The sequence below is a fragment of the Mustela lutreola genome, chromosome 5 (genome assembly GCF_030435805.1).
Source record: "Mustela lutreola isolate mMusLut2 chromosome 5, mMusLut2.pri, whole genome shotgun sequence".
Taxonomy (NCBI): Eukaryota; Metazoa; Chordata; class Mammalia; order Carnivora; family Mustelidae; genus Mustela; species Mustela lutreola.
Genome location: NC_081294.1, coordinates 105,809,395 through 105,827,524, shown reverse-complemented (window position 1 = coordinate 105,827,524; position 18,130 = coordinate 105,809,395). Strand labels below are relative to the sequence as shown.

At 41.0% G+C, this 18,130-nt stretch overlaps 1 protein-coding gene across 2 annotated transcripts in view; it reads left to right on the top strand.

Moving 5' to 3' along the window:
- DMGDH (dimethylglycine dehydrogenase) overlaps window positions 1-18,130 on the top strand; it is a 65,914-nt gene that overhangs the window by 22,154 nt on the left and 25,630 nt on the right. For both annotated transcript variants that reach the window (XM_059175318.1, XM_059175317.1), the window contains exons 6-13: window positions 182-430; window positions 2,206-2,404; window positions 9,518-9,687; window positions 10,521-10,674; window positions 12,569-12,734; window positions 13,214-13,344; window positions 14,835-15,052; window positions 16,934-17,091. In XM_059175318.1, the coding sequence (XP_059031301.1) occupies window positions 182-430; window positions 2,206-2,404; window positions 9,518-9,687; window positions 10,521-10,674; window positions 12,569-12,734; window positions 13,214-13,344; window positions 14,835-15,052; window positions 16,934-17,091 (1,445 nt within the window). The remainder of the gene's footprint in view (window positions 1-181; window positions 431-2,205; window positions 2,405-9,517; window positions 9,688-10,520; window positions 10,675-12,568; window positions 12,735-13,213; window positions 13,345-14,834; window positions 15,053-16,933; window positions 17,092-18,130) is intronic.

The window sequence follows — 18,130 nt, the reverse complement described above, 5'->3', positions numbered from 1 at the left end:
CTCTTCCCCCACTTAGTTTTGCAATGACAAAACATTTGAAATCGTTATGACATTCCTTTGACTTTGTCATGCGTACTAAAGTCTTCTAAATATTTTATTTAAAAATAAATTGCCATATTAATGTCAGATGTGGTATGCTTACATATGGGTTAACATTTTTAAATGATATTTTTTCTTTAAGGATTTTGGGCTCGTGAAGTAGGTAAGATGGTGGGACTAGAACATCCTCTCATTCCGGTCCAGCATCAATATGTTGTTACATCGACCATACCAGAAGTGAAAGCTTTGAAACGAGAACTGCCGGTGCTCCGTGACCTGGAAGGCTCCTATTATCTCCGACAGGAAAGGGATGGGCTTCTGTTTGGTCCATACGAGAGTCAGGAGAAAATGAAAGTGCAGGATGCGTGGGTCACCAATGGAGTCCCTCCAGGTGGGTTCCATAAACGCAAGCGGGTGCAGGTCAGGGACATAGGTTTTGTCTTCTCTGTGGCTGGGGGCTGGCTGGAGAATCAGATGACATCATGATATGAGACTACCAGATACCTGGGACTTTGGAGGTGCATGGTTTGTGGTAAGCTCTGTTCTCACGTCCCTTGGAACTATCACAGCAGGAAGTAAGGAAAGAGAAAAGAGGCTGTTGGTGATGGAGAAACTGAAGAAACATATCTCCCCATGGTTTGGAAGTCTTCAGGTCATTTTTGCCTGCCTACGTCGGCCTCCTGTCTTCCCCTTTTTCCTCAATCCCCTACCTATTTGGTCGAGTTTCCAAATGGTCATGTTTTGACTGCTGGAAACATGGTGGGTATCAGAGACAGGATTTCCACGCTGCTAAGAATGAAAGCCTCAGAGTGCGTCACAGAGCGGGATAGACTGGCCTGCAAACTGAAGCCTTCCCCTACTGCATAAATGGCTTAAAAGAGCCCTATGCCACAGAAGGAGGAACTGTAGTTTCTCTCTCAAGTTCTGTAAGGGAGGTGGACCTGTTTGTGTTTTCATGAAACATGTCTACAGAGCTAGATTAAAGATGGAGGTTACGTAAGGATGTAAGCAATTAAAACAATCTATAGAAAGTGCTAAAATGTCACTGGGACACTGAAATAAGGAGTATAAAGAAATGGAGGAAATTGTACTTCTAGAATTATAATTGCCTTGGGATAGGGGATGAACCTCTCTTCTACTTCTCAGTACGCCTATGCCCATGTTACAACAGATGGTCACTTAGTTGCCTTCTACAGAAGTTCGGCCAGCTCCAGCTAGCTGAAGGCTTTTGTCTTGTTGTGTGACCTCTGCATGTTTGGGCCTGTGTGGAATAGCTCCTGATCGCAGAGGGAGGGCTGATCTCTACTTGAGAGCCTTCCTTTCTGCTCTTCCCTCATGCTGGCAGCCTCACTTCCAGATAAATGTTGAACAAATCCACCTGGAGGGAGAGCCAGGGTGTCAGCTGGCCCTGGGTGCATGCACATCCCGGTCCCAGCCTAGTGGTCTGCGGCCCTCCATGCAGCCGAACCAGTGCGTAGGTAGCGGGAGGAACAAGCTGGCTGGCTGCTGTATGGGAAAGTCACCAGTCCCCAGCTCATGTGCGGCCCTGCCTTCAATCACAGTACCTTTGAGGACTGAGAAAAAAATTGTGTTCCAAGACCCTAACTCTTTTCTCGGAATTCTAGCTCTGGGATACTTGGGGGAGCAGGCTTGAGGAAGGAGGCCTCCCTGCCCTTCCTCCTCTGCTGAGACCTGAAAGGCATCTGGAATCCCTTATCCTTGATCCTGGAGTAGTTTTCTGTTTATCCCCCATGTCCTGACATGACTTTGTAAGCTTGCATTTGCCCTTTCCTGGGAGGATAGAATAGACATAGGCCAATTGAAGAATAAAAGCTCTGTCTTGAGAAACCAGTAATTGTTTTTTTTTAATTATGGTTGGACTAAATGTTGAAAATTGTTAATATACCTAGATTTAAATGTATTATTAATGAAAAAGGTTGACTTTCATGATTTTTATTGTTTCAACAAAAATAACATTATTATTCTTGGTATTGTGCTGGGTACCTGTCTGTTGATAGTGAATATTAAGTTTAGACTTAAAAAAAAAAAAAGGAAGTACCTTCCTAAGGACCATCTTTACATGTAAGCTGTTTCAGATTTAGGTCACTTTAGAGTACGTATCAGGGCAGCTGTGGCATCCTGACCACAATGGTATGTCTCTTGCAGGGTTTGGAAAGGAGCTCTTTGAGTCTGATCTTGACCGAATCATGGAACACGTTGAAGCTGCCATGGAAATGGTTCCAGTCTTGAAAAAGGCTGACATCATCAATATCGTCAATGGCCCTATCACCTATTCTCCTGACATTCTGCCTATGGTGGGGCCCCATCAGGGGCTCAGAAACTACTGGGTGGCTATAGGCTTTGGGTGAGTATCTCCATTTGATTCAACATTTATTACAGAGTCAATTTTTTTTCTTTTTTTTTTTTTTTTTTTTTTTTTTTTTTTTTTTTTTTAAAGATTTTATTTATTTGACAGAGAGAAATCACAAGTAGACAGAGAGGCAGGCAGAGAGAGAGAGAGAGAGAGAGAGAGAAGCAGGCTCCCCGCTGAGCAGAGAGCCCGATGCGGGACTCGATCCCAGGACCCCGAGATCATGACCTGAGCCGAAGGCAGCGGCCTAACCCACTGAGCCACCCAGGCGCCCCAATTTTTTTTCTTTTTTAAATGGAGTCAAGTATTTTAGATAAGTCTTGTCACCAAATCTCAGGCTAAAATGGAAAGTAGCGGTGGGGCAGAGAGTTTTCCTTTCATGACCATTGAGGTATGAGGAACAAATTTTTTTTTAAGATTTTATTTATTTGTTTGAGAGAGAGAACACAAATGGGGGAAGGGCAGAGAGAGAAGGAGAAACAGACTCCCCTCTGAGCAGCGAGCCTGATGCAGGGCTTGATCCTAGGACCCTGAGCTCATGACCTGAGCCAAAGGCAGATGCTTAACTGATTGAGCCACCCAGGCGCCCTGAAGAATAAAATATTTGAATTTTAAAATAATTACTATGGATTATTAATGGTTTAATCACTGGTATAGGTTTTAAAGCTTATCATACAGAAGGGCAATTATTTCCTGTAAACTTCTCTTTGCATATTTCCTGCCATTTCCATGATTCATGTCTCTTTTCATGCTGTATATGTTCAGATTGGTCAATTTACCCCAATTTTACAAGGATGTTTTCATAACACAATGTGACAAACATAATTCACAATATCAAATGAATAATGTATCTGATGCATTTTTCACCATAATTCATATGTGTTCAACATAATTTACTTCTTTATGATTCCTCAGGTTGCTTACTACTTACAATTCCATTACCCATTTGATGTTTCATCTTTAATATTTGTCCCATTAATCTGGTGAATATTAATGTCAAGCCCACTTTACCATGATATTGGAGCTTCTAATATTCTATTTTTCTTCCCTATTTTATTTGGCCATTTATTCAGCTAATATTAATGATTGGTAGCTCTGTCCCAGGCCTCATGGTAGGCAATGGGCTACAGCTGAAAGCAAGGCAGTGAGGTCCATCCAGAGGCATAGGGCTGGTCAGCATGTGGTCCTGCCAGTACAGTAGAGAAACTGTGGTCTGAAGAGAGAAATGGGAGACAAACTTACTTGGACTTGATGATTGATTGCAGTAGGTCTTGAGGAAGAGAAAAAAAATAGCGAATGATGGCAAACTATCTAACTTGACCTTTACCCCTGGTTGGATGCTAGAGCCATGGGGAGAGAGAAACCAGAAAAATAATGAGTTTCATTTTTGAGAGTTTGGGTTTGAAGTGCTAAGTTTACATCTGTGGGACATCTAGAGGGCAAAAACCAGTTGAAGGTATAGGGCTAGAGGGCATAAACTAACTGAGGGTTTAGGTGATCACCTATAGCATCCATATGCAGGCATGTGCTTGTAGGACTGTTTCTCAAGTATGTTACTTTCATATCTTCTTTGGAGGAATGCCTGTTCATATCCTTTGCCCATTTTAAAAAAACATTATTTGTCGGAGTGCCTGCATGGTGCAGTCTGTTAAGCATCTGGCTCTTGGTTTTGGGGGTCATTATCTCAGGGTCATGAGACTGAGCCTTCATGGGGCTCTCTCTCCCCCTCCCTCTCCCTACCCTCATGCACATGCTCTCTCAAATGAATAAGCAAATCTTTTAAAATATTATTTGTCTTTTTATTGTTAAGTTGTGGGAGTTCTTTACATATTCTAGATACAAGACCTTTATCAGATACATGATTTGCAAGTTTTTTCTCATTCTTTGAGTTGTCTTTTCACTTTCTTGATGGTGTCCACTGAAGCACGAAAGTTTTAAATTTTGTTGAAGTCTAGATTGTGTATTTTTTTTCTTTTTTAGCATGTAGTTCTGGTGTCATTTATAAGAAACCATTTTCTAATCCAAGTTCATAAAGATTCATACCTATGTTTTCTTCTAAGAGTTTTATAGTTTTAACTTCTACTCTTAAATCTTTGAACAATTTTGAGTTAATTTTTGTATGTGGTGTGAGGTAGGGGTCCAACCTCATTCTTTTGTGCATAGCCAGTTATCCCAGCACCATTTATTGAAAAGACTGTTCTTTCCGTGTTCAATTGCATTGGCTTCTGTGATATCTTTTTTCCTAACACCACTCTGACACCGACATCCAATTTTCTAAGTCTCTTACACCAACTGAGTATCCAGCAATTCAATTCAATTCTGATACTAACTTCCAGGGTTAGTGCAGATCCCACTGGTTAAGGACTCAGTCCCACAAAACTGTCTCCACTTTAGACACCAGTTGCAAGTCCAGGGATCGTCTATTCTTCTGAATGACTGACCATAATGTGGGATTTCCTACAAGTCCCTTTTCAGGTTTGATAACTCACTGGAATGACTCACAGAAATCAGGAAAATACTTTCTTTCACCCATTTGTTATAAAGGATACAACTCAGTAACAGCCAGTAGAAGAGATACATGGGGTGAGGTCAGGGTGGGGGGATATGGCACAGAGTTTTCATGCCCTCTCTGGCATACCACCTTTGGAGCACCATTAGTAGGTTCACCAACCTGAAAACTCTTTGAACTCTGTCATTTAGGGGTTTTTATGGAGGTTTCATTACATAAGAGTAATTGATTAAATCATTGACCATTGATGATTGACTTTTTTTTTTCTTTGATGATTGACTTCTTGTGACTAGGCCCTATCCTAAAGCTATTTAGTCCCTCAAGTACCTCTCACCTCATATTGAGCCATCTCCTTAGCATACTATGAATTCCAGAGGTTATTAGAAGTTCTGTGCCAGGAAATAGGGACAAAAATCAAATATTTATTTTCTTTTTTTTTTTATAAGGAAACTCACATTCTTCAAAGATTTTATTTATTTATTTGTCATAGAGAGAGCGAGCGAGAGCGAGCACAGGCAGACAGAGTGGAAGGCAGAGTCAGAGGGAGAAGCAGGCTCCCTGCGGAGCAAGGAGCCCGATGTGGGACTCGATCCCAGGATGCTGGGATCATGACCTGAGCCAAAGGCAGCTGCTTAACCAACTGAGCCACCCAGGCGACCCAAATATTTATTTTCTATGATACCATGACATCCTTGTCAAAAGTCAATTCACATATATATATGGGTTCATTTCTGGACTCCCAATTCTAGTCCATCTATAGGTTCTGCCAGTACCACACTGTTTTAGTTACTGTAGCTTTGTAGTAAGTTCTGAAGTTGGGAAGTGTGAATCATTGTTGTTTTTCAAGATTGTGTTGGCTGTTCTGGGTCCCTTAAATTTTTATATAATTTTTAGGATCAGTGTGTCAATTTTTGCAAAGAAGCCACCTAGGATTTTCTTAGGTATTGCACTGAATCTGTAGATCAACTTGGGGAGTATTGCCATAACAATATTAAGTCCAATTCATGGACATGAGGTGCCTTTCCATTTATTTAGGTCTTTTAAAATTTCTTTCAGCAATGCTTTATGGTTTTCAGAGTATAAGTTTTATACTTCTCTTGCTAAATTTATTCCTAAGTCTTTATTCTTTTTAATCCTGCAATTGACTCATAAAATTATTGATTTAGTCAACAACTACTTGTGGATCATTAGCCATAAGCCATGCTCTGAGCAAGCAGACAGTATCCCTGGCCTTATTATATTTGTACTTTAATGGAGCATCTATTACTACTTGCCAAGGAAATTAAGAAGTTGCTTTCTTTAGAACACCAGTTACTGATTATCTAGAAGTTGTATCTAAGTGCATGGGGCTGATGTTGCATTCCTGCTCTGATTGTTCTGGGTAATTTTCCCAGATTGTAGACATTGGGAGGTGGATAGGGAAGATGACAGATGGGGGACAGGCAAAGTACCTCACTCTCTTTGACAGATTTAGTCTAAACCAAAAGGACTTCTTGTTATCTACAAGTTGAGATTGCTAAGATATTTCTCATGTAACATAGAATGCTCACCTTGGCTGTCCCTTCTGGCTTACATCTTTTGATCATTCCATGGTTCTGGAGGCCAGTGGTTTTCATACCTGGCTGAGCCACAGAATCATCCGACTGGCATGTTAAAATAGAATCTCTACTTTGTGATTAGTCTCTGGCACATAATTCATCCTCCTTTACATCCTATCTGTGAAATTCCTGTTTGTCAGGAGAACCCATGAAGTTGTGTTGAAATCAGAAAACCAATGAAAGCAAACAGATTCCCAGACATTACTCCTATAAATTCTGACTCCATGGTCTGGAGAGGGGCTCATGGATCCACATTTCAGTGTTGTCTGTTATTCTCATACAACGATTCCAGAGAATTTGGAGAATTTGCAAACTGTCTACATATATGCCAGTTGTTGTTTTTTTTTTTTTAACCTTATTCACAGATCACCCTCAGTCAAGGCTGTTTTACTTTTGTTTTGTCACAATTCTAACAAGGTTTTCTGTTTCAAGGTGACTGATGCCATGCCCCCCCAAATGTTGAATGGATTATATTGAGTTGAATCTAGTTTTCTTGGCATAGCACAGATTACAAACAGCAAATTAAAGGAGGGGGGAGTGCTATAAGATGTTACATGTGACAGTGTAACAGAGCTATTGCACAGAGCAGACACAAACACTCAAAAAGCACAGGAGCTGGGCCATCTAGAAGAAGCAGGCGCCACAGCTTAATGCCAGCAACGGAAGAACCCACCTCTCCTTTCCCCATCAAGTTCCCTTCCACATCCCCTTCACACATTAGTTCCTCCTGAAAATCTTACCAGCTGGGCACAGGCATAATCAGTTGTTGGTTATACAAGGACCTAACAGCCATCATGTATTGCTTGCCTGTTATGTGCTTTTCAACGCCATGTCTGTGAATTCTCCACCAGCACCATAAAGAAAGCATGTGCAAAAGAAGACTAAAGCTCAGGATAGTTACGGAATTTGCCCGAGATCACACAGCTAATACTAGCAGAAGAAAAACCATACCCAGGTCTCTCTTACTCCATGCTTATGTTTAGCTACTAAGCCAGGGGCTCCCAATAATCGTTTTGGAACACTCAGTTGTGTGGCATTTTACATATAACTTGTTAATGGTTGGAGAGCTGAAGTTTGTCAAGGGTTTACTTTCTGAAAACAAATTAGACTTGATTCGGGATTATCCCCAGTGAACAGCACTCTGCACTACTTGTTAGCTCATAGACATTGTTAAAAGAGAGGGAACATAATGGTGTAGAAGTGAGACCAAAGGAAACCATGACACAGCCCTGGCTTGGCCCAAAGTGTCTGTCAAGAATGTGAATTCTGTCTGTCACGTGTGTCTTGGCTGGAAAAAAAAAAAAAAGAGAACAATCGAAGGAGTAAAGTCCAGTAATAGAGAGTGTACACTGGGGTCAGATGAGTGAGTGTGGATCCTGAATCTGCTCTTTATGAAAGGGTGACCTTACTGAACCCCTGTGTGGGGGCTCGTCTTCCTGTTGGTGAAATAAAAGTGTTAAAGAATAAATCAGCTTGTACATGTTAGATGGAAGCAATGCCTGGCAAAGAGCGGTCACTCAATGAATGTTAATAAAACTACACAATTTCAGGCCCTATAAACGATATCTCTAGCTCTCAAAAATGACGGCTTTTGTATATCGTCCATGGACCTGGATGGGTGAATTTTAAGCATGTTTAAACATTTTTATTACCTTCTTGAAACTTAGTGAAAATTTTTATGGATGATTGTGATGACCCATGTCACTTTTTAAAATGATTCAAAGAAGTATAAATCGTTGCCTCTTTATTCTCTCTGAGGAATATCCTCGTAACAACTTTAGTCATTCTTTTTTGTTTTTTGGGTTTTTTTCTTTTTTTTTTCTTCTTTTTTATTTTTTAAAGGTTTTATTTATTTGAGAGAGAGAGAGAGAGAGAGCATAAAAGAACACAAGCCGTGAAGAGGGAGAAGCAGGCCGCCCATTGAGCAGAGAGCCCGATGGGGGGCTTGATCCCAGGACCCTGGGATCATGACCTGAGACGAAGGCAGACGCTTAAACCAACTGAGCCACCCAGGCACTCCAGTCATTCATTTTTTAATAAAATAACCAAACTGGTATCTTGTGGGAAAAGTTAGTTAACATTTATAGTCTTTTGCTAAGGTCCTCCCAAACTCTCAGAGTGATTCTGGCTGTCAGAATCCATTTGGGATGCTGGAATTTCTGGTATTTTGAGGTCTGCCCCTGTAGCTCCTTTTCTTGGTCCACACCCCATCCCCAATGACTTTCTGCTCATCCAGTTACTCAGATGCTTCTCCTGACCTAAACCACAGACAGACCTACAGGAAAGTCCTTCATGACTAGCATGAGTTGGTAGAACTACATGCAGCCAGTGTGAAACTGTGATTCCTTCATCTGAGATCAAATTATCCACCACAGTCAAGTTCTTGGTTTTAAAGCATCATCATATAGAAATAGCAAACAAGCCAACCTTTGCCACCAAGTGACCCATTTGTTGCAAAACACAAGGGACAGTGGTCCTTTCCCTCCCCTCCCCACAAGCTCCTGGGTGAGTGCGTCTTCCTGTGAATGTTTCTGAGATCAAGGTTCAGGTATCTGCACAGAGGTAAATTGAGTCTGAGAAGAGATGCTTGTGCCCCTCTGCAGTGTACAGTTTCTCCAGCAAGCTTCCTAACATTCCAAGATACTCCTAGCTCCTGGCAGGTGTGGGGATGGGCGCTGAGGAGATCATAACTGAGTCTTCCTCTTTGTTTCCTTTCCCCCATTTTCCTAAAGTGAGCCTCTTCCCTAGAGTTGTAGGGTATTTTGCATGTATGCATCTCTTGAAACTATGGAAACAAACGAGCTATACAGTCAGGTCCCTTTAATTTAAATGCCTAAACATTTTTTTTTTTTTTGAGAAAAAAGATTTCATTATGTTGTCGAGTGTTCTGAATAGCACAAAACACTCCAACTTGTGGGATCTGTAAAATAATTGGACATGTTTCATTATTTGAAGATGACATATTTTAGTAACGGTGTATTTATCTCTGTATTTTGAAAGATATGGCATAATCCATGCTGGCGGGGTGGGGAAGTATCTCAGTGACTGGATCCTGCATGGAGAACCGCCGTTTGATCTGATAGAATTGGATCCTAATCGCTATGGCAAATGGACGACAACTCAGTACACTGAGGCCAAAGCAAGAGAGTCATATGGATTCAACAATATTGGTAAAGTGCAAATTCACAGTTATCTACAAAGTGTATTCCGAATCGACTTGCAGTGCCTCTGATTTGAGCTGCTTGCTATTTTGTGCACTGTGGTAGGAGTAGGTAAGGATTCTAATAAGCACTGTGCCTTTAAAACACAACAAGGAATCTATGAGAACGTGTATCTTTAACATCAGAGTGTATCAGTGATTTTAAGGTCTAAGTCTCCTTTTACACTATCCTTGGATAGTTATATAAATGATAGTTTGGCTTTTTTTACACAAGATTTTTAAAAAGATTTATTTATTTATTTGAGAGAGAGAGAACAAGTGAGTCAGGGGACAGGGGAGAGGGAGATGGAGAGAGAGAGTCCCAAGCAGACTCTGTGTTGAGCCCAGAGCCCGAACTGGGGCTCCATCTCAGGACCCTGAGATTACGACCTGAGCTGAAACCAAGAGTCAGTCGCTTAGCTGACTGAGCCACCCAGGTACCCTTTAACATAATTTCTTAAAATTACAGTATAGTTGACATACAATATTATGTTAGTTTAAGGCGTACAACAGCATTTTGACATTTGTATACATTGTGAAATGGTCACCACAAGAAGTGAAATTACTATCTTTTACATAAGATGATATAGATATAGATAGATACCTCTATCTATATCTATATCTATATCTATAGATATAGATACCTCTATCTATATCTAGATATCTATATCTATATCTATATCTATATCTATATATATATATACTTCTGGGAGTTAAGAACTGTGTTTTCTATTTTTTGAATGCCTTCAAAGTTGTTTATAATTTTGGTTATATGCTATTTAGGTACTAGTTTTCCTTTTTCAGTTGGTTATCCTAAAGAAGAACGATTTGCTGGGAGGCCAACTCATCGAGTCAACGGGCTTTATAAAACCCTGGAGTCTAAGTGTTCCATGGGTTTCCATGCAGGCTGGGAGCAGCCACATTGGTTCTACAGACCGGGTCAGGACACTCAGTACAGGTAAGTGAATGATGTAACCTGACTGAGGCTCTGAATGTAGAATGGAATTTTGGATATGGAATGGAGGGACATAAGAAAAACACCCCCGCCCCCCACTCCAAGTCACTTCACCCCATTCCCAAGAGCATGGAGCCTTTTCCTACAAAAGTTATTTTCTGTGGGCACCTGGGTGACTCAGTGGGTTAAGCCTCTGCCTTCGGCTCAGGTCATGATCCCAGGGTCTTGGGATCGAGCCCCACATCGGGCTCTCTGCTCAGCGGGGGGCCTGCTTCCTCCTCTCTCTCTCTGCCTGCCTCTCTGCCTACTTGTGATCTCCATCTGTCAAAATAAATAAATAAATAAAATCTTTAAAAAAAAAAAAGTTATTTTTGGCAGTGGAGGCATTAGTCTATGCCATGTGACACTGGCTTGCATCTAGGACCCCTGTGGCCTCCAGAGTCCTGCAGCCAGCTGAAGTGAAGTGTCTACTTGGCATTTCCAGGAGCTCAGAGGAAACTTCCCCATCCCCTCCACATCCCCACCTGGCTTTAGTTGGCTCCTAAAGATGTGTCCTGGTTTAGGAGGCCTGGTCAAATCCCGTTGAATGGAAATAGTATGTCAATATGGATTTTCTGTTGATCAAGGAAGAGCTCATAGCAACAACTTTCTAGTGTGTGCGCAGTGAGTCATGCAAATTATGTGTACCATTGATAAATTAGGGGGAAAGATCATTTACTTAGCATTTTACATTAAGATAAAGCATAGAGCACATTACTAAAACAATTCTCTGAATTCCTCTAAAGTTGTTGCCATAGTTGCACTTGGATTACATGCCATTGTCATTTGGGATTAGTAGTGATTATATATTTTTTCTCATAAGAATCCATAAAGCAAGAGAAAACAAATAGCAAATCTAGAAATTGTTATTTCTCTCTCTCTCTTTTGGACTTTCCATTTTGTGTGTTTAAGCAGATTTTAATGTCTACTTTAAGACAAGATCTAAATGGTATAAAGAATAGCAGAGTCCCAGTGTTGATTAATGAGTTTGGGCTCAGCTGACAATCAGTCTAGAATGTCTGGGGGCAAAATACTGGTTCTGTTTTTCCTAAATGACTCAGGTAAATGCCAGATCTATTCTTCACCTTTGCTCTTTGGATCTGACTGTTTTTTTCTATTATTTTAATAATTAAACGACTGAAAACTCATTTAGCAGACAGTTGTTTGTTCTGCGGTTAAAATACCACATTAGAAGTCACCTCTGTCAAGTAGAAAGGACCCTGCGTCAGTCAGTAGACAAGCTCTGTCATTTACTAAGGCAAAAGCCTTGGAAATCACCTTATGCCTTTTCTCTAAAAAATGAAGATGTTGAACCAAGTCCTTATTCTGGGTGTGGACCAACAGCATGAGCATCACCTCTAAGAATGCAGAGTGTGGGACCCTGCCCCAGACCTGCTGCGTTAGAATTTGCATTTTAACAAGTATAAGTGATTCGTAGTTGTGTCAGTGTTTGAGAAGCACTGGAGACGATAGCTCTACCCCCTCCTATTCTGATTTAATTATATCCAAAAAAAGGTTATTTTTCTTTACATGCTCCCCACGTGATTCTAATATGCAACCAAGATCGAAAACCACAGGACTGGTAGACTTCTGTGCCTCCTTCCAGATCTGAGAGCCCGCATGTCCTATCATAATCTCTACTTAATTAATACTACGTCATTCACTCCAAAATGGGTCAAAGGAATAGAAGAGTACCTTTAAAAATATCAGTTTCTACCATATATGTATGATTCATGGAACAGAACGTTAGGTTTTACTTTTTTCCCTGAAGGGGATTTTCTAGATTAATACATTTAGTAAATATTCTGTATTTTTTTAAATGAATGACAGTTGTTTTATGACAAACATTGTGTTTCAGGCCCAGTTTTCGTCGCACAAACTGGTTTGAGCCTGTGGGATTTGAGTATAAACAGGTTATGCAAAAAGTAGGGGTTATTGACCTGTCACCATTTGGCAAGTTTAACATCAAAGGCCAAGATTCTGTTCGATTGTTGGACCATCTCTTTGCAAATGTCATCCCAAAGGTAAATAACCTTATTATATGGGTTCGAGGGTCAGGATTCTAGCCTGCTTAATTCTCTGTTCTCTCTCTCTCTCTCTCTTTTTTCCAGTTAGTATGTTATTTTAGAACACCTAATGATTTCTGTATGAATGCTAGAGCTCTTCAACCGACCATGAATATTCTAGCTAATTTTCTAATTTAAATTTTGTTGAATGAATTATCATCCAAGGACCTTATGACTTTGCTAAATTGTGTCAGCAGGGAATTGCAAAATTGACTCCACTGTAATTTTTATGACAAATAGTTATAATTATCATTGAAATTAAGAACTTCAAAATTAATCTTGGGTTTAGGTTTAAAGATAGTTCACACAATTGATATAAATGGTAAGATTCAGATGTTTTTCATTGTTGACAATTGCATTTTTATTTCCATGTTGTATTAAAAGGATATGTAAGATTTCATTTGCATCCTGAGGTAATTTTAAATTCTTCTGTGTAGGTGGGTTTTACGAATATAAGTCACATGTTGACACCAAAAGGTCGAGTATATGCTGAGTTGACTGTTTCTCACCAAACTCCTGGGGAGTTTTTACTAATAACTGGTTCTGGATCTGAACTTCATGATCTTCGGTAAGTACGCACCTGATAAGAAAATTTTATGTCGGGGCGCCTGGGTGGCTCAGTGGGTTAAGCCGCTGCCTTCGGCTCGGGTCATGATCTCAGGGTCCTGGGATTGAGCCCCGCATCGGGCTCTCTGCATCGGGCTCTCTGCATCGGGCTCTCTGCTCGGCGGGGAGCCTGCTTCCTCCTCTCTCTCTGCCTGCCTCTCTGCCTACTTGTGATCTCTGTCAAATAAATAAATAAATAAATAAATAAAAAGAAAATTTTATGTGGATTGTGTACTGACTCAACCTTGCAGTGAGCTTTTCTTTTACCGGTAGCTGAAAGTACAACTTTAATTCTTAAACCTTTTTGTTTTAAATAAATTTCATGTCTTTTATAGGAAACTATTCAAAGTGAGGGACCCTGTCCCTACTCTTCCCCCCAAAAGGGAATCCTTTCATAGGGTTTGCTGGTTCTAAAAATATTAACTCCTAATTATTAGACATCATCAAGTGTCAAAACTCTCTTTAGACATTATCTCAGTTAATCCTCTTAATAGATATATCTGCAAGGTCTATATTATTCCCATTTTCATATGAGAAAACTGAATTCTGACTTAGAGTAACTTGTGTAAACCAGTTCCTTTGGATCCTGATGCCCGTGTTCAGTCCACTTCAGTAAGCGGCTTCCCTGGGTTATCTTCCTCCTTCTTCATGCTTGCTGCTCTCTGGCCCACAGCTAGATTTAAATCATTGACTTGCCACGTCAATCCTTCACGTGAGTCTTTGGTCTATGATTTAGTCTACTATCAAACCTTAGTCTTTAGTATTCCAAAAATATTTCAAATGCTATTGTTTAATAGATGTCTTATTCTGAGATTCTCACTATGGTTGTAAAATGATGCAAAGTATATCCTCCAACCCAAGATGTATCTTAGTAGCATAGCTTTGTGTAAACCCAGATGATCATTTTATGTAGCTCCAGGGACTCTCAATAAATTATAAACAAACCCTAAAACTGGGTTCCAATAATTCATCAAGACTTAGAAATTGAAACCAGTCTTTGGAGTTTTTATTGTTTCCTTCTGATCGTCAAAGCAATTATGTGTCTGGTGGCAGGCACAGTATTAACCTTTAGCAGCACAAATGGGCCTTCTGTGTATAGGTATTAGAGAAAATTGGGGTTCAAATTAATCTTTGAAGATTGAATCATTAGTTTAAATGCAATAGAGCTGTCACTATTTAAAAGAATTATGTGGCAGAACTTACTTAAATTGAAGGCTCCTTCTGTACTGTGAAAAATTATCCCCAAGTTTATAAGTGGGTAGTTTAAAGAGAGTCACTTAACATCTCTGGGACTCAGTTTCCTCAACTTAAAAAATTAGGTTGTTATACGAAATGACACTCTGGGGACTTCCTGGTAATTCTAGACACAGAACATGTCTTCAGAGAATTAATATGTTCCCAAGATGCATTATTCAAGCAAGATTTAACACAAAGTTTGTGACTCAAATGCAGATGGATTGAAGAAGAGGCTGTCAACGGTGGATATGATGTTGAAATTAAAAACATAACCGATGAGCTTGGGGTCCTTGGTGTTGCAGGGCCCCATGCAAGAAAGGTTCTTCAGAAACTGACCGCTGAGGATCTTAGTGACGATGTTTTCAAGTTTCTTCAAACCAAGTCTTTAAAGGTTTCAAACATTCCTGTCACTGCTATTAGGATATCTTATACTGGTAAGAATCGGAAAATAATTCTCTAAAATTTCAGAGGAGGCCTCTAAAATGTAAAAGAAGTGAGCACAAATGAACATGTGCCTGTGCGTTACACATACACACATGCCCTGGCAGACACGCACACACGGACTTTTGTCAGTATGACTGTGGAGGAAGATTCCTCCTGTCCAGCTCTTAAAATAATAAGTCTTTTCACTCCTAGTCTGGGAGAGCCATTTCCCCGACTTCCAATCATTGTTCCAATCCCATGACATCTTATTATTTGGAAGGGTAGATAAAAAAGTTGGAAGAGGATAGCTGTTAGTATCATTGGAAGGGTTGACAGCATATTCAGGTCACCTGGCTCTTTCTAGGAACATTCAAGATGGTCTCCCGTGGGGCATCAGGGGGGCTCTGTAGGTTCAGCACCTGCCTTTGGGTCAGGTCATGATCCCAGGGTCCTGGGATCGAGCCCCACATTGGGCTCCCTGCTCAGCAGTGAGTTTGCTTCTCCCTCTCCTCCTGCTTGTGCTCGCTCTCTGTCAAATAAATAAACCTTAAAAATCTTAAAAAAAAAAAAAAAAAAAAAAGATGGTTTCCCATAGATAAAATCTCTTATAGAGACCTTAAATGTATCAAGTACCTCTCAAGTATTACCATTAAGGCTCTTTTAGGGAAGTTTTCTTATAGCACCTAACCTTGTGCATAGTGTGTCTTTGAAATAGAAATGAATGATTGCTCTTCGGTTCCCCATTGGTGCTGTGGGCTCACTTTCAACTTCCTCTGGCCCTCCCTGTTCTACCACACAGTACTTGGTGCCCAGGCCTTCATTCAGTTACACGTTACTCATGTTCCGGTGGTATCCTGGAAAAGCACATTAGCGTCAGCCCTCAACACCGGGGAACAAGGAGAACATACAGGAAGTGTAAAGGCTATATATAGTTCTTCTCTGGGCTTCCACGGTCCACTTTCCCCATCCTTCTTTCACTTGACCTTCGCAAAGTAGTGACTAGCATAAAACATAAGCAGAATAAAAAAATAGACTGACTGTTTGGGTTGGGTTTCATTTCCTTTGGGTTTTGCCCAGCTCTCATGGTAAATGAACGGACCACGTGGGAAGAAGAGGAGTGTGGGGGGCATTAGGGTTCATGGCTCTCCCACAGTGAAGACCATTTGAATAATTGTCGATTGCCTATATTTTAAAGCCTTGTGATTTGGGGACAAGGAGCTGGGGGGTGAGGTTCCTTCCTTTTCTTTCTTTCTTTCTTTCTTTCTTTTTCTTTCTCTTTTTCTCTCTCTCTTTCTTTCAATAAAAATTTATTGGTTCATTTGAGAGAGAGCACGAGAGAGCAGAAGCAGGGGGAGGGGCAGAGGGAGAAGGAGAGAGAATCCACAAGCAGACTCCCACTCCCCCTTGAGCACAGACCCTGACCTGGGGCTCAATCCCAGGACGGGGAGATCATGACCTGAGCTGAAATCAACAGTCGGCCGCTTTAACCGACTGAGCCACCCACACGCCCTGGGGGTTGAGGTTTCTAAACCTCAAACCCTTTATCGTGATAAACTCTGCTGTGCTAATTACTCACTTAACATTATGAAGCTGAGGTCAAGGGTCCAGATTAAGTCCTGTAGTACCGGCTTTCTGTGTCATGAGAAGAGGTGTCCTTGATATCTCTGTCTATCTGGGAGACAGGCTGGGGCATAAATGCATCTGTGATATGGCATCTGCTTTTGCAGGGGGGAGTTTGTTGCAACTTTGTGGTGAGCTGATCTTTTAAAACTCCAGCATATCTATATTACATAAGTGGACACACTCCATTTATTTATGTGTTTTTGCTAATGCACATCAGACCGAGTGATCATTGACCTCACTCGAGTGTGGTACTTGTGGGTTTGTTTCAGGTGAGCTGGGTTGGGAGCTGTACCACAGACGAGAAGACTCTGCAGCCCTTTATGACGTTATCATGAACGCAGGCCAGGAGGAGGGAATCGATAACTTCGGAACATACGCCATGAATGTCTTAAGACTGGAGAAGGCTTTCAGAGCCTGGGGGTCAGAGGTTTGAGATGCTGGTCTTCGTTACAGTTTTGTTTATTGTATCTGACTTTGATGTAAGGGCTAGTTTTAATTGCATCAACACTGGCTCTGGCTGTTATGTCAGAAACGATGTGCTACTAGATAACTTTATTTAATTAAGGGAAGATGTTTTTCTCCTTCATTTCCCAGCTGAAAGTTTGGTGGAATTATGACACACTGTTTATTCTGCTTTACCTCCTCCCATTTGGCCGCGAGCCCTAAACATCCATCTCTGACTGCGTGTGGAGCTGCGGCTTCTCTAGGGGGCCTGCTTGCCCCCACAGTGCCTGAGGGGTGCTTTTCTTCCTCTTCTTCTGTTGCATTGCCCACCCTCATTTTCTTCTTATGTGCCTTTGGGGAAATGACACCAAAAGGTGCGTTTCTGAGGAAGAGAATTGGTGATCTACTTCCACTGTTGGTAATGGGAACTAAGGGTTTCTGTGGGGTTTTCATGGGCATGATTTATTTTACTTTCTCAACTCTCCCCGAAGAAGTTTTTAGTGTTGATTCTTGGGCAAGGGGTTTGGAGTTGGGGGGTATCTAAATGATCCTATTCTATACACAATCACACTGAGAAACAGTAAACGACTTAGTTCTGATTACACAGAAATAGCCCAACTGTGGTTCGGAGTCTGTTCTGTTTTATCTCCAATGGTAGGCTATCTCGGGACCTCTTAATTTTTTCATATCTCCTTAGAAGTTGTTTCCTTGAGTTTGAGGCCTGACAAGTGACATAAAGGATAGTAGTAAAGGATATACTTCAGAGTGCAGTCTCTTGGGTTTGAATTTATCCTCCGTCACGTATTAGCTATGTGGACTTAACCCTCCAGAGCCTCTGTTTATTTCTCTGTAAAATGAAGATTATCTTATTTTTTAAAAAAAGATTTTATTTATTTACTTGAGAGAGAAAAAGAGAGCACAAGCAGGGGATGAGGAGGGGCAGAGGACGAGTGAGAAGCAGACTCCTCACTGAGCAGGGAGCCTGGTGTGGGACTTGATCCCAGGACCCCCAGAATCATGAC